General features: G+C 46.5%; 1 protein-coding gene across 1 annotated transcript in view; it reads left to right on the top strand.

Moving 5' to 3' along the window:
* efl1 (elongation factor like GTPase 1) overlaps positions 1-20,188 on the top strand; it is a 405,088-nt gene that overhangs the window by 342,370 nt on the left and 42,530 nt on the right. Inside the window, exon 19 of the mRNA XM_038813286.1 lies at positions 12,523-12,707. Within this exon, the coding sequence (XP_038669214.1) occupies positions 12,523-12,707 (185 nt within the window). The remainder of the gene's footprint in view (positions 1-12,522; positions 12,708-20,188) is intronic.

Below are 20,188 nucleotides of genomic sequence, written 5' to 3' on the forward strand. Positions count from 1 at the left end.
AATTCTGCTGATGAGAAACCGTTTTGTAATGGTGAGGTTTGATAACTCAGAAGAGCTAGATTAAGGTCAAAAATCTTTAATGGTTCATATCACTCTCAACTTCCCCATCAAGGTGAACTGATTACATGAATGAAGCCATTTTCATTCACAAAGCTATGGAATAGCTCGTTAGCAAATTGCAGCCCATTGTAGGACACTATGATGTCCAGGATGCCATAGGTTTCATAAATTCTCTTGAGGGATTGAGTTACTTTACTTCTGTCATGGCTTCAATCAATTTATTTCAATCCACTGTAATTCAATTCAAGTTAGTTAATTCCCAGGCGCTCCCACAGTTTTGATAGAAAAGTAGGAGTAATAGTCGTTCTTTCTTAGCTTGGCTGTTTGAGGACACAAGGCAGTTAGCAACAGGGGAGAGAGGTGGTAGTGCAGTAGTATCATCGCCGGACTAGTAATCCAGAGACCCAGGGTAATGCTTTGGGATCCTGGGTTCAAATCTTACCACGATAGATGGTAAAATTAGAATTCAGTAAAAGTCTAGAGGAACTTGAAACCTTTGTTGATTATTACAAAACCCATCTGGTTCACTAATGTCCCTTAAGAGAAGGAAATCTGCCTTCCTTACCGAGTCTGGCCTACATGTGACTCCAAACCCACAGCAATGTGGTTGAATCTTGCATGTTCTCTGAAATGGCCCAGCAAACCACTCAATTCAAGGACAATTAGGGCCAGCAACAGTCACATCTAATGAATAAAAAATATATATTCTATAGAACGATCAGTGCTTGGCCACCAAACCAATTGCTGGGCTCTCTCTCACAACATTTTGATACTCCTTATATGACCTTGGTGAAGTCTTTGAAGAATTTTATTCTGAGGTGTTTTTGGTAGGACTATTCAAGCCATGATGGCTATTAACTGGCTATGGGATGAACCGGTCAAGCGTAGGTCGCTTTTCCAATTTTCATGCCAGAGCCTGAGGGCCCTGCCCCTTCCACATAAAATTCAGCCCAATCACTCGTACTGTTATTTTTAAAAATCCTTCACAGACGTAAATTCATCAGCGACAGTGAGGTGCTTTTGCTGTTCAAAGTACTGCCTTAGTATTGGATTAGTCTGGCCATCCTTCCAAACATTATTCTCAGATTTGGAGACTTTCTTCACCTCATTACTGGGCTTGTTTTATTTCCGACAAAATTTCCTTACAGGAACTGATAAGTGCTGAGTGATTAAGGATATTGTTATGCGCCAGGGTTTAGAAAACTCCAAAGTGTGTTATGGAGTTCACCTGACCTATAACTGTGTGTTGAATTTGGCCAAGATGAGCACAAGAGCCTGCCTTTCAGGTGTTATTCAATGGACTTCTTGGGCGCTTTTAATGGAAAGAAAACAAGCTTTATTCAAATAATTTAGTCAACATTTGTATAAACACACACAGCAAGAATTTTTATGAAATACAAACATAAAGACCCCACAAAGCTACAGTAATCTATGTATAACCCTCAATGAATTCCCCCTTAACTATTCCAATTCAATAATAAAATCCAAGTTTTTTAAAAATCCTTTCAAAGGTGTGGCCCAGCACATGGCATTCTTACTGGTATAAGACTTGTTATTGATACTTTGTTCCCCTTTTCAAACAACAGATTTGAATTCCTTCCAGAAAGCAATTATCTCTTTTAAGTTATCAAGCATTCTGGAAACAGTTTTTAAAATGAAGATCGAGAGACACTTGGTTCAATCTGTGCAGTTCAAACCAGTCCAAATCTGGTAAAAACTCAGAGCCACAGCCCAGCTCCACCCACACAATGGCATAACTGAAGCCATGTAATAAGACAAGAACATATAACAGTCCAGCACAGTACAGGCCCTTCAGCCCACGATGTTGTGCTGACCATTTATCCGAATCTAAGATCATCCTAACCTATACCCCTTCAATTTACTGCTGTCCATGTGCCTATCTAAGAGACGCTTAAATGCCCCTAATGACTGACTCCGCCACCTCTGCTGGCAGTGCTTTCCACACACCCACCACTCTCTGTGCAAAGAACCTACCTCTGACATCTCCCCTATACCTTCCTCCAATCACCTTAAAATTATGTCCCCTCGTGACAGCCATTTCCACCCTGGGTAAAAGTCTCCGGCTATCCACTTTATCCATGCCTCTCATCACCTTGTACACTCTATCAAGTCACCTTTCTGCCTTCTTCGCTCGAGTGAGAAAAGCCCGAACTCCCTCAACCTTTCTTCATACGACGTGGCCTCCAGTCCAGGCAGCATCCTGGTAAATTTCCTCTGTACCCTCTCCAAAGGATCCACATCCTTCCAATAATGAGGCGACCAGAACTGGACAAAATATTCCAAGTGTGGTCTAACTAGAGTTTAAAAACCTTGCGACTCTTAAACTTAATCCCCCCTGTTAATGAAAGGCAACACACCATACGCCTTCTTAACAACCCTTTCAACCTGGGTGGCAACTTTGAGGGATCTATGTACGTGGACCCCAAGATCCCACTGTTCCTCCACACTTCCAAGAATCCTGCCTTTAGCCCTGTTTTCAACATTCAAATTTGATCTGACAAAAGGATTCACTTCACATTTATCAAGGTTGAACTCCATCTGCCACTTCTCCACCCAGCTCTACATCCTGTCAATGTCCTGTGATAACCTGAAACAACCCTCAACACTAGCTACAACTCCCCCAACCTTCGTGTCATTGGCAAACTTACTAACCCACCCTTCCACTTCCTCATCCAAGTCATTGATAAAACCACAAAGAGCAGAGGTCCCAGAACAGATCCTTGCGGGACACCACTGGTCACCGACCTCCACGCTGAATACTTTCCATCCACTACCACTCACTGTCTTCTTTCGGCCAGCCAATTCTGTATCCAGACAGCCAAATTTTCCTATATCCCATGCCCCCTAACTTTCTGAATGAGCCTACCATGGGGAATCTTATCAAATGCCTTACTGAAATCCGTATACACCACATCCACTGCCCGACCTTCATCAATGTGTCTCGTCACATCCTCAAAGAATTCAATGAGGCTTGTGAGGCATGACCTGCCCCTCACAAAGGCATGCTGACTATCTTTAATCAAACTATCTTTTTCTAAATAATCATAAATCCTATCTATCAGAATCCTTTCCAGTATTTTGCTCACCACAGACGTAAGACTGATGGGTCTGTAATTCCCAGAGTTTTCCCTATTCCCTTTCTTGAACAGGGGAACATTTGCCTCCATCCAATCACCCGGTACTACTCCAGTGGAGAGTGAGGACGCAAAGATCATCGCCAACGGCGCAGCAATCTCCTCCCTTGCTTCCCGTAGGAACCTTGGGTATATCCCGTCAGGTCCAGGGGACTTATCTATCCTGATGCTTTTCAAAATTTCCAGCACATCCTCCTTCTTGATATCAACCTGTTCGAGTTTATTAACCTGGTTCAAACTGTTCTCATGGACAAGGTCCGTCTCTCTAGTGAATACTGAAGCAAAGTACTCATTTAGGGCCTCCATCAACTCCTCAGACTCTAGGCACAAGTTCCCTCCACTATCCCTGATCGGTCCTACTCTCACTCTGATCATCCTCTTATTTCGCACATAAGTATCGAAGTCCTTGGGGTTTTCCCTAATCCTTCCCGCCAGAGCTTTTTCACGCCCCCTTCTAGCTCTCCTCAGTCTATTTTTGAGTTCCTTCTTGGCTACCTTGTAACCCTCCAGAGCCGAGTCAGATCCTTGCTTCTCAACCTAATGTAAGCTTCCTTCTTCCTCTTTTTTAAAACATTTTATTGAGGTATTTTTGGTATTATAACAACAACAAAATAAACAATGTACGTGAAACTTAAAACATAGTGCAAAAGCCATCTCCCTCCCTTACAGGTCCCACCTTTATTAACCCCCTACTCAAAGCTAAACTAAACCCCCCCACGCTTCTGCTGACGATTAATTTTCTGCGAAGAAGGCGACGAACGGTTGCCACCTCCGGGCGAACCCTAACAGTGACCCTCTCAAGGCGAACTTGATTTTCTCCAAACAGAGAAAGCTAGCCATGTCTGATAGCCAGGGCCGGGATTCTCCCCTACCCAGCGGGGTGGAGGGTCCCGGCGTGATGGAGTGGTGTGAACCACTCCGGTGTCGGGCCGCCCCAAAGATGCGGACGTCTCCGCATCTTTAGGGGCCAAGCCCTCACATTGAGGGGCTAGGCCCGCGCCGGAGTGGTTGGCACTCCGCCGTCTGGTGTGAACGGCCTTTGGCGCCCCGCCAGCTGGGGCTGAAAGGACTTCGCCGGCCGGCATAAGTCCGCACATGCACCGGAGCGTCAGCGGCTGTTGACGTCATCCCGGCGCATGCGCTGGGGAGGGGGTCACTTCCGCCTCCGCCAAGGTGAAGACCATGGCGAAGGCGGAAGGAAAAGAGTGCCCCCATGGCGCAGGCCCGTCCGCCGATCGGTGGGCCCCGATTGCAGGCCAGGCCACCGCCCCGGAGCCCGCCCGCGCCGCCAGTCCCGCCGGTCAGGTAGATGTTTTGATTCCGGCCGGCAGGAGAGGCTTGACAGCGGCGGGACTTCGGCCCATCGCGGGCCAGAGAATCGTCGGGCCCGCCGACCGGCACGGTGCGATTCCCACCCCCGCCAAATCTCGGGTGGCGGAGAATTCAGGACAAGGCGGGGGGCGGGATTGACGCCAGCCCCCCGGCGATTCTCCAACCCGGCGGGGGGTCGGAAAATCCAGCCCCAGGTCTCCAATTTCGGGGGCTTTGAGTCCCCCCAAGCTAATAGTATCTGTCTCCAGGCTACCAGGAAAGCAAAGGCCAGAGCGTCTGCCTCTTTCTCCTCCTGGTTTCCCGGATCTTCCGACACCCTGAAAATCACCACCTCTGGACTCAGTGCCACCCTTGTTTTTAACACCGTGGACATGACATCTGCAAACCCCTGCCAAAATCCACTAAGCTTCGGAATGTCCAGAACATGTGGACATGGTTCACTGGTCCTCCCGCACATTTTGCACACCTGTCTTCCACCCCAAAGAATATACTCATTCGGGCCACTGTCATATGAGCCCGGTGAATGATCTTGAATTGTACCAGGCTGAGCCTGGCACATGTTGCGGACACGCTGACTCTACTTAACACGTCTCCTCCCAGCTCCTCCTCCCATTTGCGCTTTAGCCCCTCGGTCCGCGTCTCCTCTAGCCCCATAAGTTCCTTGTAAATGTCAGAGATGTTCCCTTCTCCTACCCACCCTCTGGAAACTACCCTGACCTGAATATCCCTTAGCGGCAGGAGCGTGAAGTCCCACACCTGCAGATATCTGAATTTGTTTCCCCTCGCCAACCGAAACTTCTCCTCCAGCGCTTTCACACTCGGAAAGCTCCCCTCCATGAACACATCCCCCATCCTCTCAATCCCTGCTCTCCACCATATCTGGAACCCCTCATCCATACTTTCCGGGGCAAACTGGTGATTATTACAGATTGGGGACCAGACCGATGCTCCCTCTGGTCCCACATGTTTCCTCCATTGCCCCCGACTCTCAGGGCCGCCACCACCACGGGGCTGGTGGAGTACTGTGCCGGCGGGAACGGCAGAGGCGCAGTTACCAACGCCCCCAGACTGGTGCCCTTGCATGAAACCACCTCCATACACTTCCATGCAGGCCCCTCCCCCACCACCCATTTCCTGATCATGGCTATATTCGCCGCCCAGTAATAGTTACTAAAATTTGGCAGCGCCAGCACGCCCTCTCCCTGATTCCGCTCAAGCATTACCTTCCTTACTCACGGGGGTCTTGCCCGCCCAAACAAAGCCAGTGATCACTGTTGACCATTTAAAAAAGGACCGCAGAATGAAGATGGGGAGACATTGAAACACGAACAGGTATCTCCGGAGGGCCGTCATCTTCACTCTCTGCACCATCCCAGCTAATAACAACGGGAGCGTGTCCCATCTCCGAAAATCGTCCTTCATTTGGTCTACTAGTCGGGCCAGCCGGTCCCATTCCCACGCCACCTGAATGTCTAAGTACCTGAAGCTTCCCCCTGCTAATCTAAACGGCAGCTCCCCCAATCGCCTCTCCTGTCCCCTCGCCTGGACCACAAACATCTCACTTTTCCCCATATTTAGCTTATACCCCGAAAACCAGCCAAATTCCCCTAGAATCCTCATGATTTCTTCCATCCCCTCTATTGGGTCCGATATACAGAATCAGGTCGTCTGCATAGAGCGAGACTCTATGCTCCACACCACCCCGGACCAGCCCCTTGAGGTTCTCAGAGCAATTGCCAACGACTCTATAGCTAGCGCGAACAACAGTGGGGAGAGGGAGCCTCCCTCAGGTGCATGTTGTCCCATGTTGTCCTATTAGTCCGTACGCTTGCCACAGGAGCCTGATAGAGCAACCTGACCCAGTCAATAAAGCCCCGCCCAAATCCGAACCGTCCCAATACCTCCCACATTCTACCCGATCAAAAGCCTTTTCTGCATCCATTGCGATCACTACCCCCACCTCCCTACCTTTCAGGGGCATCATGATCACGTTTAACAACCTTCTTACACTGGCCACCAACTGCCTACCCTTAACAAACCCTGGTCCTCCCCAATAATCTCCGGAACACAATCCTCAATCCTGGAGGACAAAATTTTGGCCAGCAGTTTGGTGTCCACATTCAACAGTGATATCGGCCTGCAGGACCCACAGAGCTCTGGTTTCTTGTCCCGCTTCAGAATCAGCAACATCGTGGCCTGTGACATCATCGGGGGCAGCACCCCTCTTTCCCTTGCCTCATTGAACATCCTCATCAACACCGGTCCCAATATCCCAGAGAAACTTTTGTAAAACTCCACTGGGTACCCATCCGGCCCCGGGGCTTTACCCGACTACATGGCCTTCAGACCCTCCACTATCTCTTCCAACCCGATCGGGGCCCCCAGCCCTTCTCCCAGCTCCCCGTCCATCTTTGGGAAATTCAGCCCCCCCCCAAGAAGTGTCTCAGCCCTCCAGCCCTGTAGGGGGTTCTGACCTTTACAGCCTACTGTAGAAATCCCTGCTGAATCTCCAACCAGGTTACCATCTCGTTATTTACTTTGCCTATCTCCCTGGCTGCCTCCCTCTTTCTAAGCTGCTATGCAAGCATTCTGCTGGCCTTCTCTCCATACTCATAGATTTCCCCCCCTCGCCTTTCTCAGCTGCTCCATCGCCCTCCCTGTGGTTAACAAGCCGAACTCCGCCTGTAGCCTCCGCCATTCCCTTAAAAGCCCTGCCTCTGGGGTCTCCGCATATCTCCTATCGATCTGTAGCGTCTCCTTTACCAATCGGTCCGTCTCTGCCCTGTCCACCTTCTCCCTATGGGCCCGTATCAAGATCAGCTCCCCTCTGAGCACTGCCTTCAGTGCTTCGCAGACCACCGCTGCTGAAATTTCCCCCGTGTCGTTGACCTGCAGGTAGTTCTGAATACATTTTTCTCAGCTGCTCGTACACCCCTTCGTCAGCCAAAAGTCCCACATCTAACCTCCAGTGCAGGCGCTGGTTACTGTCTTTACAAACCTGCAGGTCAACCCAGTGCGGAGCATGGTCTGAGATTGTGATCGTCGAATACCATGTGTCCACCACCCCTGCCAGTAAGGCCCTGCTCAACATAAAGAAATCACTCCGCGAGTACACTTTATGCATGTGTGAGTAGAAGGAGAACTCTTTCACCGTTGGCCACCCAAATTTCCATGGATCCACCCCCAGGAGACACCAAATGTGCAACTTACTCCTTCATAGCCGCCACCGGAAGTCCAGCTTCCTTCTTCCTCTTGACTAGAAGCTCCACTTCTCTTGTCATCCAAGGCTCCTTCACCTAACCATTCCTTCCTCGTCTCAGTGGGGCAAAACTATTCAGCACTCGCAGCAAGTGCTCCTTAAACAATCCCCACATTACTGTTGTGCATTTCCCCAAGAACAATTGTTCCCACTTTATGCTCCTCAGCTCCTGTGTAACAGCAGTATAATTTCCCGTCCCCCAATTAAATACCTTCCCATACTGTGTGTTCCTATCCCTCTCCATGACTATGGTAAAGGTCAAGGAGTTGAGGTCACTGTCACCGAAATGCTCTTCCACCGAGACATCTGACACCTGGCTTGGTTCATTGCCAAGCACTAAGTCCAATATCCCCCCCCCCCCAATCGACCTAACTACATACTGAGTCAGGAATCCTTCCTGTACACAGCTGACAAAATCTGCTCCATCCAAACCATGGAGGTCTCTAGAAAACTCCCAATAAAGTGACTGCTCCTTTCTTATTTCTGACTACAGCCCATACTGACTCAGTAGGCAAACCCTCCTCAACTACCTCCTTCTCTGCAGCTGTGGTGCACTCTCTAATTAACAGTGCCACTCCCCCTCCTCTTTTACCTCCCTCCCTATTCTTCTGAAAACATCTAAACCCCGGAACATCGAACAACCATTCCTGCCCCTGTGAAATGCATGTCACCGTAATGGCCACAATATTGTAGTTCCAAATACTGACCCATGCTCTACGTTCATCCCCCTTATTTCTGACACTCCTTGCATTGAAACAGACACACTTTAACCCATTCTACTGAGTGCAACTTTGCCCTGTCAACTGTCTATCCTTCCTCACAGACGTGCTGCATACTATTTCTGCCTGTTCAACAGCTACCCTATCCTCTGATCCATAGTTCTGGTTCCCATCTCCCTGCCAAGTTTAAACCCTCCCGAAGAGCTCGAGCAAACCTTTCACCCAAGATTTTGGTGTCCCTCCAGTTTAGGTGCAATCCGTCCTTCATGTACAGGTCCCACCTTCCCCAGAAGATATACCAATGATCCACGTATCTGAAGCCTTCCCTCCTGCACCAGCCCTGCTGCCACGTGTTCAGCTGCACTCGCTCTCTGTTCCTTGCTTCACTTGTAGGTGGCACCAGTAGCAATCCTAAGATCATTACTCTGCTTGTCCTGCTCTTTAGCTTCCAACCTAACTCCCTAAAATCATTTATTGTATCCTCATCTCTTTTCTTAGCTATGTCGTTGGTACCTATGTGCACCACGACTTCTGGTTGCTCACCTCCCCCTTAAGAATCCTGTATCCGAGACATCTCTGGTCCTGGCACCCGGGAGGCAACATACCTTCCAGGAGTCTCGCTTGCGGCCACAGAATCTCCTATCCATTCCCTAACCATTGAGTCTCCTATCACTATTGCTTTTCTATTCTCCCTCCTTTTCTTCTGAGCCACAGAGCAGTCAGATACCTGGCTGCTAGGGCCTTCCCCCAGTTGGTCACCCCCCTGCCCCCCCCCCCCCCCCCCCCCCCCCCCCCCAACAGCATCCAAACGGTATACTTGTTTTTAAGGGGAACGGCCACGAGGGATCCCTGCACTGTCTGCCTGTTTGTTTTCCTTCCTCTGACTGTAACCCAGCTACTCTTGTCCTGTACCTTAGGTGTGGCTACCTCCCTGTAACTCTTCTCTATCACCCCCTCTGCCTCCCGGATGATCCGAAGTTCATCCAGCTCCAGTTCCCTAACACAGTCTCTGAGGAGCTGAAGTTGGGTGCACCGCAGGTGTGGTCAGCGGGGACACTGGTGGTATCCCTCACCACCCACATCCTACAGGAGGAGCATGCAACTGCCCTAGCCTCCATCCCCTCCGATCTTACAGAATGTAGTTGCCCTGTGGACCAACTGGAACTCCGCCCTCCGATTCTGCTCCCAGTCAGCTGAACTCTCTGTGAACCCCCGGCTCCCTTCTCGCTCTTTGAGGAAATGAAAGGAGCGCGTTGCTCCCTACTCACCTAACTCCCTCAGTCACCAAACTCTCACTATAGCACTCAATTGCACCCAAATTCAGCACTCAGTGCAAACCTTTCTTAAAGGGACACACATGACAATATATATGCTTCAACCTCGTCAATGAAGTATGAAGCTTCTTGTTCAGCTCCTGATGGTATTCAGTGCCCACTGTTATTTTACATTTTTCTTGCGCATACTCTGTGACGGAGTCATAGCTCATCAATCTTAATCTGAACCACTGGATTTTGGGTGGCATCTTTGCAGTTTCTTTAATGTTCAGAATGATGACTAGTGGTTTATGATCCATTTTGATTTTGAACTGCAATCCTGTAACATAGTCTGAGAATTTTTCACAGGCCCACATTGCTGCCAGTGCTTCTTTTTCTATCATGGTGTATCATTGTGCTGTTTCTCTTAATGACTTAGAGATAAAGTAAACTAGCTTGCACTTGCCTGCTCTCTGCACTTAAAATAAAATTGCCCCAAATCTGTTGATGCATTTGCTGCCATTAGGCAGTGGGCCTGGGTCATAATGTGCAAGAATTTCAGAGAAGATTAAAAGTTGTTTAATCTTTTCAAAAGCCTTTTTGCTGGTTCACATTCTAGCACTACTGTTGACCCTGTTTCAAGGACTTATTGACCTCTGCTAAACCTGGTCGGAACTTGATATTGTAAATAGTTGGGGCCCAAGGACCGAACCATGTGGTACCCCACTAGTTACATCTTGCCAACCACAAAAAAACCATTTATCCTGACTATCTGCCTTCTGTCGGTTAGCAGTCTTCTATCCAAGCTAATAAATTATCAATAATTCCATGTGATTTTATTAATGTATTAACCTTTTGTGCGGCACCTTATCAAATGCCTTCTTAAAGTCCAGATATATTACATCTACAGGATGACCACTATCCACTTATCTTTTTACATCTTCGAAGAACTCATGCAAATTAGTCAAACACGACTTACTCTTCATAAAACCATGCTGACTCTGATGGATTGTGTTTTGACTTTCTAAATTATTTTTTTTTTAAACATCTTCAATTACCCTCTGAAAAACACTTCCATAATTTTGAATAACTTGTTTCAATTCTCCAGTCAGCAGTTAGGGTGACATCAGTGTCAGGATGACATCGGAGAGGGTTTGGGGGAGTGGGACAAAAAGGGTAGGGTTAAAATATAGACTAATCTCTGGACTTTGATTTTGTTACAAGTTAAGACTGCATTTACACTGTCAAATGAGTCTGATTAACAGCAAGTTAAATGTCCCTTCTTCTGCAACAAAGCAACAACAGCTTTGGGAGTGTACTGCTGCTTAGTAGGTTGGTCAAATCATAGAATCCCTACTGTGCTGAAGGAGGCCATTCAGCCCATCGAGTCTGCATCAACCCTCTGAAAGAACATCCCTATCCCTTGCCCTACCCCCATAACCCCACATAGGGGTAATTTAGCATAGCCAGTCCAACTATCCTGCACACCTTTGGACTGTGCGAAGAAACCGGAGCACCCGAAGGAAACCCACACAAACACAGGGAGAATGTGCAACCTCCACACAGTCACCCAAGGTCGGAATAGGACCTATGCCCCTGGTGCTGTGAGACAACAGTGCTAACCAATGTGCCGCCCTAAATTATCTAAGGGTGGAGAAATGAACAACCAGCTTTAACAACAACATGGAGTTGTAGGGAAACCTGGTTTTATATAGTGCCTTTAACACCAGACAATCATCCGAGTTGTAATCAGATAAAAATGGTCACTTTGTCACCAAGGACAGATAACCTAAGGTTGGCTAAAGACGCAGGTTTTAGGGAGAAGTAAAGAGGTGGAGAAGGTTAGGAAGAAAATTCAGAGCTTGGGCCTAGAAGAGTGAACGCCAATGGTGGAGCAAAGAGAACGGAGAATGCACAGAAGTCTAGAGTTGCTGGTGGTCAAGAGGAGGATACAGAATTGGAGAGGGGGGAAAGCTATGCAATGATTTAAATCAGCTCTAAAGTTGGAATCACAGATCTCAACTTCAATCAAGTAAATTTTCTCAGTTTTGCTGAACAAATATTGAAGTTCTCAGCCAGGCTAATCCAAGGTAGATTGTCCATTTCAGAGAGTAAAGATAGGGTGGCACAGTGGGTAGCACTGCTGCCTCACAATGCCAGGTTCCACCACTGGTGACTGTGTGGAGTTTGCACATTCTCCTTTTGTTTGCATGGGTTTCCTCCGGGTGCTCCAGTTTCCTCCCACAGTCCAAAGATGTGCAGGTTCGGTGGATTGGCCATGCTAAATTGACACTAAGTTTCCAAAGTTAGGTGGGGTGTACTTTCGGAGAATCGGTGCAGACTCGATGGGGTGAATGACCTTCTGCACTGTAGGGAGTCTATGATTGGCAGAACCATCTCTGCCTCACATGAGTGCATTTCCTGACTGTAAATAGCAATGATCAGCTTGCAAAACACAACAGATATACCTAAGGCTTGTATGTTTACTTTGATTGACGTTGCTTTATAATGTCACACAAACCTATACAGTGGCTGTTATTTACTGTAAATGAAGTCATATTGACCTTTCTGTAAGGATGAAAGGTTGTCGACCTGAAACGTTAACTGTTCCTCTCTCTACAGATGCTACCTAACCTGAGTATTTCCGGCACTTTCTATTTTTATTTCCAATTTCCCGCATCCGTAGTATTTTGTTTTCATATTTTATAAATGTGTGTTTTAATGAACCTCTTTTCCTTTCATAGGTCGGGTCTACGCAGTCCTTTCGAAGCGTGCAGGCCGAGTGTTACAGGAAGAGATGAAGGAAGGGACAGAAATGTTCATCATAAAGGCCATTTTGCCAGTCGCAGAGAGCTTTGGCTTTGCTGATGAAATCAGGAAACGGACAAGTGGTCTAGCTAGCCCGCAGCTGGTGTTCAGTCATTGGGAGGTAAAGTAAAATTCTATGTGGTGTGGACTCTGAATGTCCTGCAGAGATTGGAGAGTTTTAGAGATGTATATCCGATGAAGGTGATGCACAGAACGTCTTACAAAATTCCTAGAACTGAAGAATGGATCATCATTAACATGCTCTTTTAAACCCAAGGACTTTGTTGGCAGGGGAGGGAATAGACTTTCACTTATTAGCACCTTCATGTCCTCTAGATGTCCCAAAGCATTCTCCAGCCAATTATATATATTTTATTGTCACGTTACAATATAGGACCTGCAGCAACAATTTTCACACAGCAACGGTCCCACATGCAACAGTGTGATTATGACCATATAATCTGTTTTTTAGATGGGGGATATGTATCGTCCAGAACACCAAGAAGAACTCCACTGCTCTTCCATATGTGGTTTTGTGGCATCTTTCATGGTACCCAAGAGTGCAGATGTTGGTTTACAGCCTCATCTGAAAGACAGCACTTTCATCAGTCCAGCACTCACTCAGTCTGTCTGGTTTTTTGGGTGTGGGACTTGACCCCAGGACCTTCTGACTCTGGGATGATTGTGCCACCACCACTGAGCCCAGGCTGATATCTTGACGACTTGTACTTTTCCTTTAACTGTGAATGTCAATGGCATAATTTGGGAAACTAGTTTTGAGGAGTTAAAGGTTCAAACCATGTAAGGAGCTGACTTTTTATGTGCAATCAAAATTTGGAATTGTTGATTGAAGTTGTTAGAACACCTTGAAATTAATGATTTTGTTTTGCTATGTATAGACACTGTTGAAAACCACTCCTCATGAGAGCACCAACACTCAATTTCAGGGGATCTGTCAGAATATGCTTTTCTCACAGAAGCTGTCGCAGTCATGGAAAATAATGAAAATTTGAGACAATCGGGAAGTCCCAATTTTTCTCTTGGTTGTTTAATACAACAATACCCAGGCTTTGAAAATAAGAACACTCAGAGTACATTGTTGGGAAAACTGAAGCCTGGTCCTATTGTATTGGGCTAGAAATCCAGACATTGACAATTTGGATTCCACCATGGCCAGTTCGGGGCTGTTGTAAAAACTTAACTGGTTCACTGTTTTCCTGAGGAAAAGAAGCCTGCCACCACTTTGTGTCTCCAGGCTCTTACTTGTGTCTCAGTATTCTCCGAAGTGGCCTAATGAGCTACTTCTCTATTTTTATCCACTCCTCACCTCCTGAGGGGGACAACTAGACAGACAGAAATAAATAAAAGTAAAAGTTGCATGATTACAGGCCCGTCCACAACACCTGATTTTCCATATTTAAAAATTTTACAACAGAAATCAAGCACCGAGTCTCACTGTCTGATTATGAATCAGTCCATGAATATTCTTTGAGCTCTGAAATTGCCTTATGCAACACGGGGCAAACTCAATGTTAGCAGACTGTGCACATGACAATGTCTAATATAAGGCGTTTACACCCCCACAAATTCTGATATAACCAGCAAGAGGCAGACAAATATGTTTCCCACTTTTGAATTAGTAGAGAAAGCGTTTAGAGAAATTAAGCTTGTTTAGTAATGCATTATTTTTAACAGGAGCAAATAAAGAGATTTTTCCAAGTGAATAACAACTGAGTTAAACAGAAACTGATTAAACAGAATTTTCTTTCAATCTAATTGAGATACCAGGCACTAGATCATTACGAGCAGCAATTCCAATTGCTCCATCTTACTCTCTAATCAATGGTCTTGTCCAGTACGCCCACTTGGGGCTCATTTCGCTAATCTCCTTTCTGTCCAAATTACCCCTTCCGCTGCTAATCTTGTAGACTCTGCAAGCAGATCATGTCTCATTCCCCTTTTGCACATCTCCCTCTAGTTAATTTGTGAACAAAGCCTTTGCCATCAATGAACATATTGTGGATGACTGCATCAACTTCATGATGACACCTTTTCCTCAATGACATCTCAGTGGCACTGTTGCTTCACAGCTCCAGGGTCCCTGGTTCGACTTCCGCTTGGGCCACTGTCTGTGCGGACTCTGCACATGCTCCCCATGTCTGCGTGGGTTTCTTCTCAAGTGCTCCAGTTTCCTCCCACAAGTCTCGAAATACGTGCTTGTTCGGTGAATTGGACATTCTGAATTCTCCCTCTGTGTACCCGAACAGGCGTCAGAGTATGGCGACTAGTGGATTTTCACAGTAATTTCATTACAGTGTTAATGTAAGCCTACTTATGACAATAATAAAATTATAATAAAGATTATGATTACATCTTCAACCATTTTCCCCAGAACGTCTGTTGCGGTGGTGGCGCAGTGGTTAGCACTGCTGCCTCACGGCACTGAGGTCCCGAGTTCGATCCAGGTTACATGTGGAGTTTGCACATTCTCCCCGTGTTTCCGTGGGTCTCACCCCCACAACCCAAAGATGTGCAGGCTCAGTGGATTGGTCAAGCTATATTGCCCCTTAATTGGAATAAAAAAAGAATTGGGTACTCTAAAAAAAAAATTTAAAAGGCGGTGTACACTTTTCACCAGATCACACCTTAGCTGATCCCCTCCTCCTCTGGCACATTCTCCTTTGAGCATCTCATCTTGTTCCACTTCTCAAGTCTTATTCAAAATCACCGTTCTCTGCCGCCCTCACAAGATTTCTCACCACGATATTGGCACTCCTTTCCTCTTCCAGCCTCTGCACTGAGCAACAAAACTATTCTCTCTCGCGCAAGATATTCATCTGGTATGGCCCTCATATCCATTCACTTAACTCCAAGAGATGCAGACTTGAAACAATATGACAGACAACTGGTTTAGCCACCTACCATCAAATCTGATTCAACTGTATACAATCACTATTGGCTCCTGCTCTTGTTTGTTAAAACTGCTAACTAGTTTAGGATCACCCTAGACTGCAAGCTCATTCTAGACTGCAAAAATATCTCTGCTTCTTCTCTACTGCAAACCACCTTGTTAAATCACTGCCCTGTTTTCTTCAAACTCATTCCAACAAGAAATGTGAGGAGCTCATGGACCTCTTTGTCATTAATATGGAGATCATGAGTGTATTGGGTTACAGAAAGATACAGACGGGATTGTCAAATGGGCAGAAAGGTGGCTGATGGAATTTAATCCTGAAAAGTGTGAGGTGATACACTTTAAAATGTGACAAGGAAGTATTCAATGAATGGCATGATACTGGGAAATCCGAGGAACAAAGGGACCTTGGCGTGTTTGCCCATGATCTGGGAAGGTAGAAGGGCAGGTTAATGGGGTGGTGTGAAAGGCAAATGGGGCACTTGCCTTTATCATTAGAGGCATGGATTACAAAAGCTTGAAGGTCATGTTGGAGTTGTATAAAACTTTGTTGAGGCCACAGCTGGAGTACTGTGTGCAATTCTGGTCACCACATTATAGGAAGGATGTAATTGCACTGGAGGGGGTGCAGAGGCTATTCTCCAGGGTGCTGCCTGGGATGGAACATTTAAGTTATGAAGAGAGGTTGGATAGGCTTGGGTTTCTTTCGCTGGAACAGAGAAGATTGAGGGGTGACCTGATCGAGGTGTACATGATTATGAGGGACATGGATAGGGAGCACGTCATAACATTCAGGGCTATGGGCCAAGTGCTGGCAAAAGGGATTAGGTAGGCAGGTCAGGTGTTTTTCATGCATTGGTGCAGACTCAATGAACCAAAGGGCCTCTTCTGTACTTTATTATACTGTGATCTGATCAGTTGCCTCTAGCCAGTCCCTTAATCCAATAAGCCAAACTTCCTCTAATGCTGCGCCCCACTCCCAACTCTCTATCTGTGAACTTGCATCTTTCTTTAGTTTCTTCCCCATCTCATCTCATGCCTTCTTCAATTCATCTTGTCCACTTGTCCAACCTCCTAATCCCTCAACACTCCCTATCCCCAGAGAACTGCTTGGCCATCCAGATTTTCCTCATCTCTTTGTTAGCTGATATTGTTAACCGTTTTCTCTTTTCAGGTATTATCCCTCTTCCATTTAAATCTGCCATTATCACCCCACTCCTCAAAAATCAACCTCTGACCCAGTTGTCTTTGCATACTGAAAGTGGGTCTCGGAGATTCCCAAAATCATGGATCTGTACTGAAAGTGTCGGCTTCATGTCTGGAAGCACATAAGGTTGCAGGACCTATGAAAGAAATCAGTTGTATTAATTACAATTAATTGGACCAGTTTTTCTGAAGGTTACCAAACAGCTCCCCTTTCAGTGCTTGTCAATATTAGCATGAGTCAGATTGGACTTCCCCAAGCAGTTTAGAGGTGCTGGGTGGTCACAAAATTAATTGAAAATAGAGCAGAATTAAACAAAGAAATTAGTTTCCCTTCTTGTCAGGTGAAAGTCATTAAATCAGGATTTTGACCAAGCAGCCCTCATTTTTGACCCGGTCATGATGATATGTGATTTGGAGCACAATTTGGAAGGGGTGCACCGTGGCACCCTGGGAGTGCCAGGGTACCCCCTGCCCAGAGCCCAACCACCCAGGGCCTCTGATGGCCCCTCGCGAGATTTAAGGGCCTTGTCGCGTCACAGAGTCAGGCTCGATGAGGTAATTTGATCGCACCGATCGTTTCATATCTTTCTCCCCCATTTACCTATCCAGCTTCCCTTTAAGTACAGTCCCTACAAAATTACTACTGTTTTTGTTGGCATTCCGGTTCTAGGAAAGGGAAGTGGTGTTGAAGTAACCTTGGTGAATTGCTGCCCTGCGTGTTATAAATCATACGTTCTTGATTGTGATACACCAGTGGTGGATGTCATAGATGTTGAGAGTAGAGGAATTTGCTCAATAATTTCATAATTTTAAAGCCTTTATTACAATGTATTAGCAACACAAAAACAGCCCATGTCAGCTTTTATGCACCATAATATACCTCCACTCATCCCTCTTCACCTGACAAATCAACATATTGGGCACAATTTACCACCCAAAAAATAGAATCCCATTTTGGGCACGAAGAGCGGGATGTTTCTTGGTGCCTGCAGCGCCGTGAATGACCCTGCTCTCAAATGGAACTCTTTTTTTTTACCTCGGTAAGAACACTCCACTGAGGCTGCACTTACCTCACTTGTTGAGGTAAATGGTGAAACCTCATCATTTTTAAATGCTGCCCCGATCTCTCCCCACTCCCCCACCGCTGCCTTTGGATCCCTCCAACACCCCAATTTACCTGTTAGGGTTTCCTTGACACCCCCCCCCCCCCCCCTCCCCCACCACCTCATAAGGGTAGGACATCCTTGGGCCCGATCCCTGGCAAGGGCAACCTGGAACCCAAACACCGTGGCACCCTGGGAGTACCAGGGTACCCCCTGCCCAGAGCCCAACCACCCAGGGCCTCTGATGGCCCCTCACGAGATTTAAGGGCCTTGTCGCGTCAGAGTTAGGCTCGATGAGGTAATTCGATCACACCGATCATTTCATATCTTTCTCCCCCATTTACCTATCCAGCTTTCCCTTAAGTGCAGTTGCATGCTGATGGTAGACCCAGGTTAGCAATCACCCTCTTTATAAGGGGCAGTGTGCAGCAGAGCTCTTTGCTGTCAGCACTGTCCCTGGAGCAGGAGGAGAGAGTATTGTGAATTCCCCATTGGATTTATTAGTGGTTATCTTTGTTTATGGGCCCTCCTATGAGCAAGTTCCACAAGTGGAAACACCTCTATGTCTGTCTTAACAAATCATTTCATAACTTGAAAGATCTCTATAAAGTCACCACTCAGTCTTTTGTCTAGAGAAAAGGGCCCTCAGCCTTTTCAATCTTTTTCGTACCAGTCTCCCCGGACAGGCGCCGGAATGTGGCGACTAGGGGCTTTTCACAGTAACTTCATTGAAGCCTACTCGTGACAATAAGTAATTTTCATTTCATTTTTCATTTCATAACTCAGTAAAAGGAAATTCAAGAATTGGTTAGTCTGCTGAAGCACATTCTATGGTCATTATGATCCATGCACACTGAATTAAAATACTTTTTATCCTTTCAGATAATTGGTAACTCTTTTAAATTCTCAAACAAAACAAGTAGTTAACTTTGATTCCGTGTAAAAATCTACTGTCAAAATAATGAGTAACACCTGGAGCAAAATGAATAACAAACGGAATACCATAGGGTTTAATTTGTAGTACACAAAATGAATTTCAGAATTGAATTTTAAATTGCTAGGTGGTGGCAGTTGCATAGGCATGTGTTTAACTTTTATTTAAATCTTGAACAGGGAAAAGAGGAACATGATAGAGAAAACGAATTGGTCTATAATTAATATTCAGAAATATTCATAACGTTAGCATCAGTACAATTAGCATACTGTATTGGCCATCTTTAAAGCATAAGGCCTCAAGACTGTTTCGAAATATTATTTATGGAGAGAATTGGAAATAGAATCACCAAAGCAATCTGTTAATAAAGCTCCTGCTTGTAACATTGGCCCGTAATTTCCTCGGAGTGGCAATCAATGGTGGATTGCCACTCCATAGCGACTTAGCTGCACTCGAATTCCAAAGCGCCTGTCTCACCCGAACTTGCTGGGTTAGACTGAAGAAGCGAAGCAGGTCAGTCGCTCCAGTTGTGAAGTACGAAAAGGAGCAGAGCGAAGAGGGACATGCCCCCTTTTTACAGCACAAGCTTCCATAAAGCAAGTGAGTTTATAGCGACTTGAAAGGGAGAAGGTAAATTTCTAAGGTAAATGAATGGGATGGGGAGGGGGGGCTTGTGTCAGGTCGGGTCCAGTCCAGGCGTTGGAGGAGAGAGTCGGGTTGGGAGGGGTGGCCTGGCCAGTCTGAGGTCGAGCCTGGTTGGGTGGGGGTGGGGGATGGGATCCCATTTGGGGTGGGGTGCTTGGTTGGAGGGCTCTTCGGGGAACTCAGAGATGGGGTGGATGTAGGGGTTGCCTGGGGACTCAGGGTTGTGGGGGGTTGTCCCGTGCGGTGCTCGCTCTGGGTGTTTAAAATAGTTACTCTGAGTTTAATAATGCTTTTTTCCTACAAACTCTTTGAGAGTAACTATGAGTGTAAAACTGGCAGAACCATCTGTAGATAGCGATTTAAATCACTTTATTGGATTTTAATCGCAATTTCCAAGGGAAATTAGCCCTTCAGCATAATTGCCGGGTAAACCATTACGTGGGAATCTCCAAGAGGGAATGCCCAGCATTTCTTTGGAGTACCCACACCTACCCAACCCCTGTGCTGGGGAGCCAGGAGGTTATGGCCCAATAAATTCTTTTTGGTGATTCTTTTTGAGACCTCCTATTAACATAGATGTTAATGGCCTCCATGGTTAAACCTGTAGTAGTGATTAATGTGACTGTTACCGGCAGGCAGTGCAGGGATCCCCTGTGGTCATTCCCCTCTATAACAAGTATACCGTTTTGGATACTGTTGCGGGGGACGACTTACCAGGGGTAAGCAATGGGGCACAGGTCTCTGGCACAGAGTCTGTCCCTGTTGCTCAGAAGGGAAGGGAGAAGAGGAACAGAGCACTT

The sequence above is a fragment of the Scyliorhinus canicula genome, chromosome 12, assembly GCF_902713615.1.
Source record: "Scyliorhinus canicula chromosome 12, sScyCan1.1, whole genome shotgun sequence".
NCBI lineage: Eukaryota > Metazoa > Chordata > Chondrichthyes > Carcharhiniformes > Scyliorhinidae > Scyliorhinus > Scyliorhinus canicula.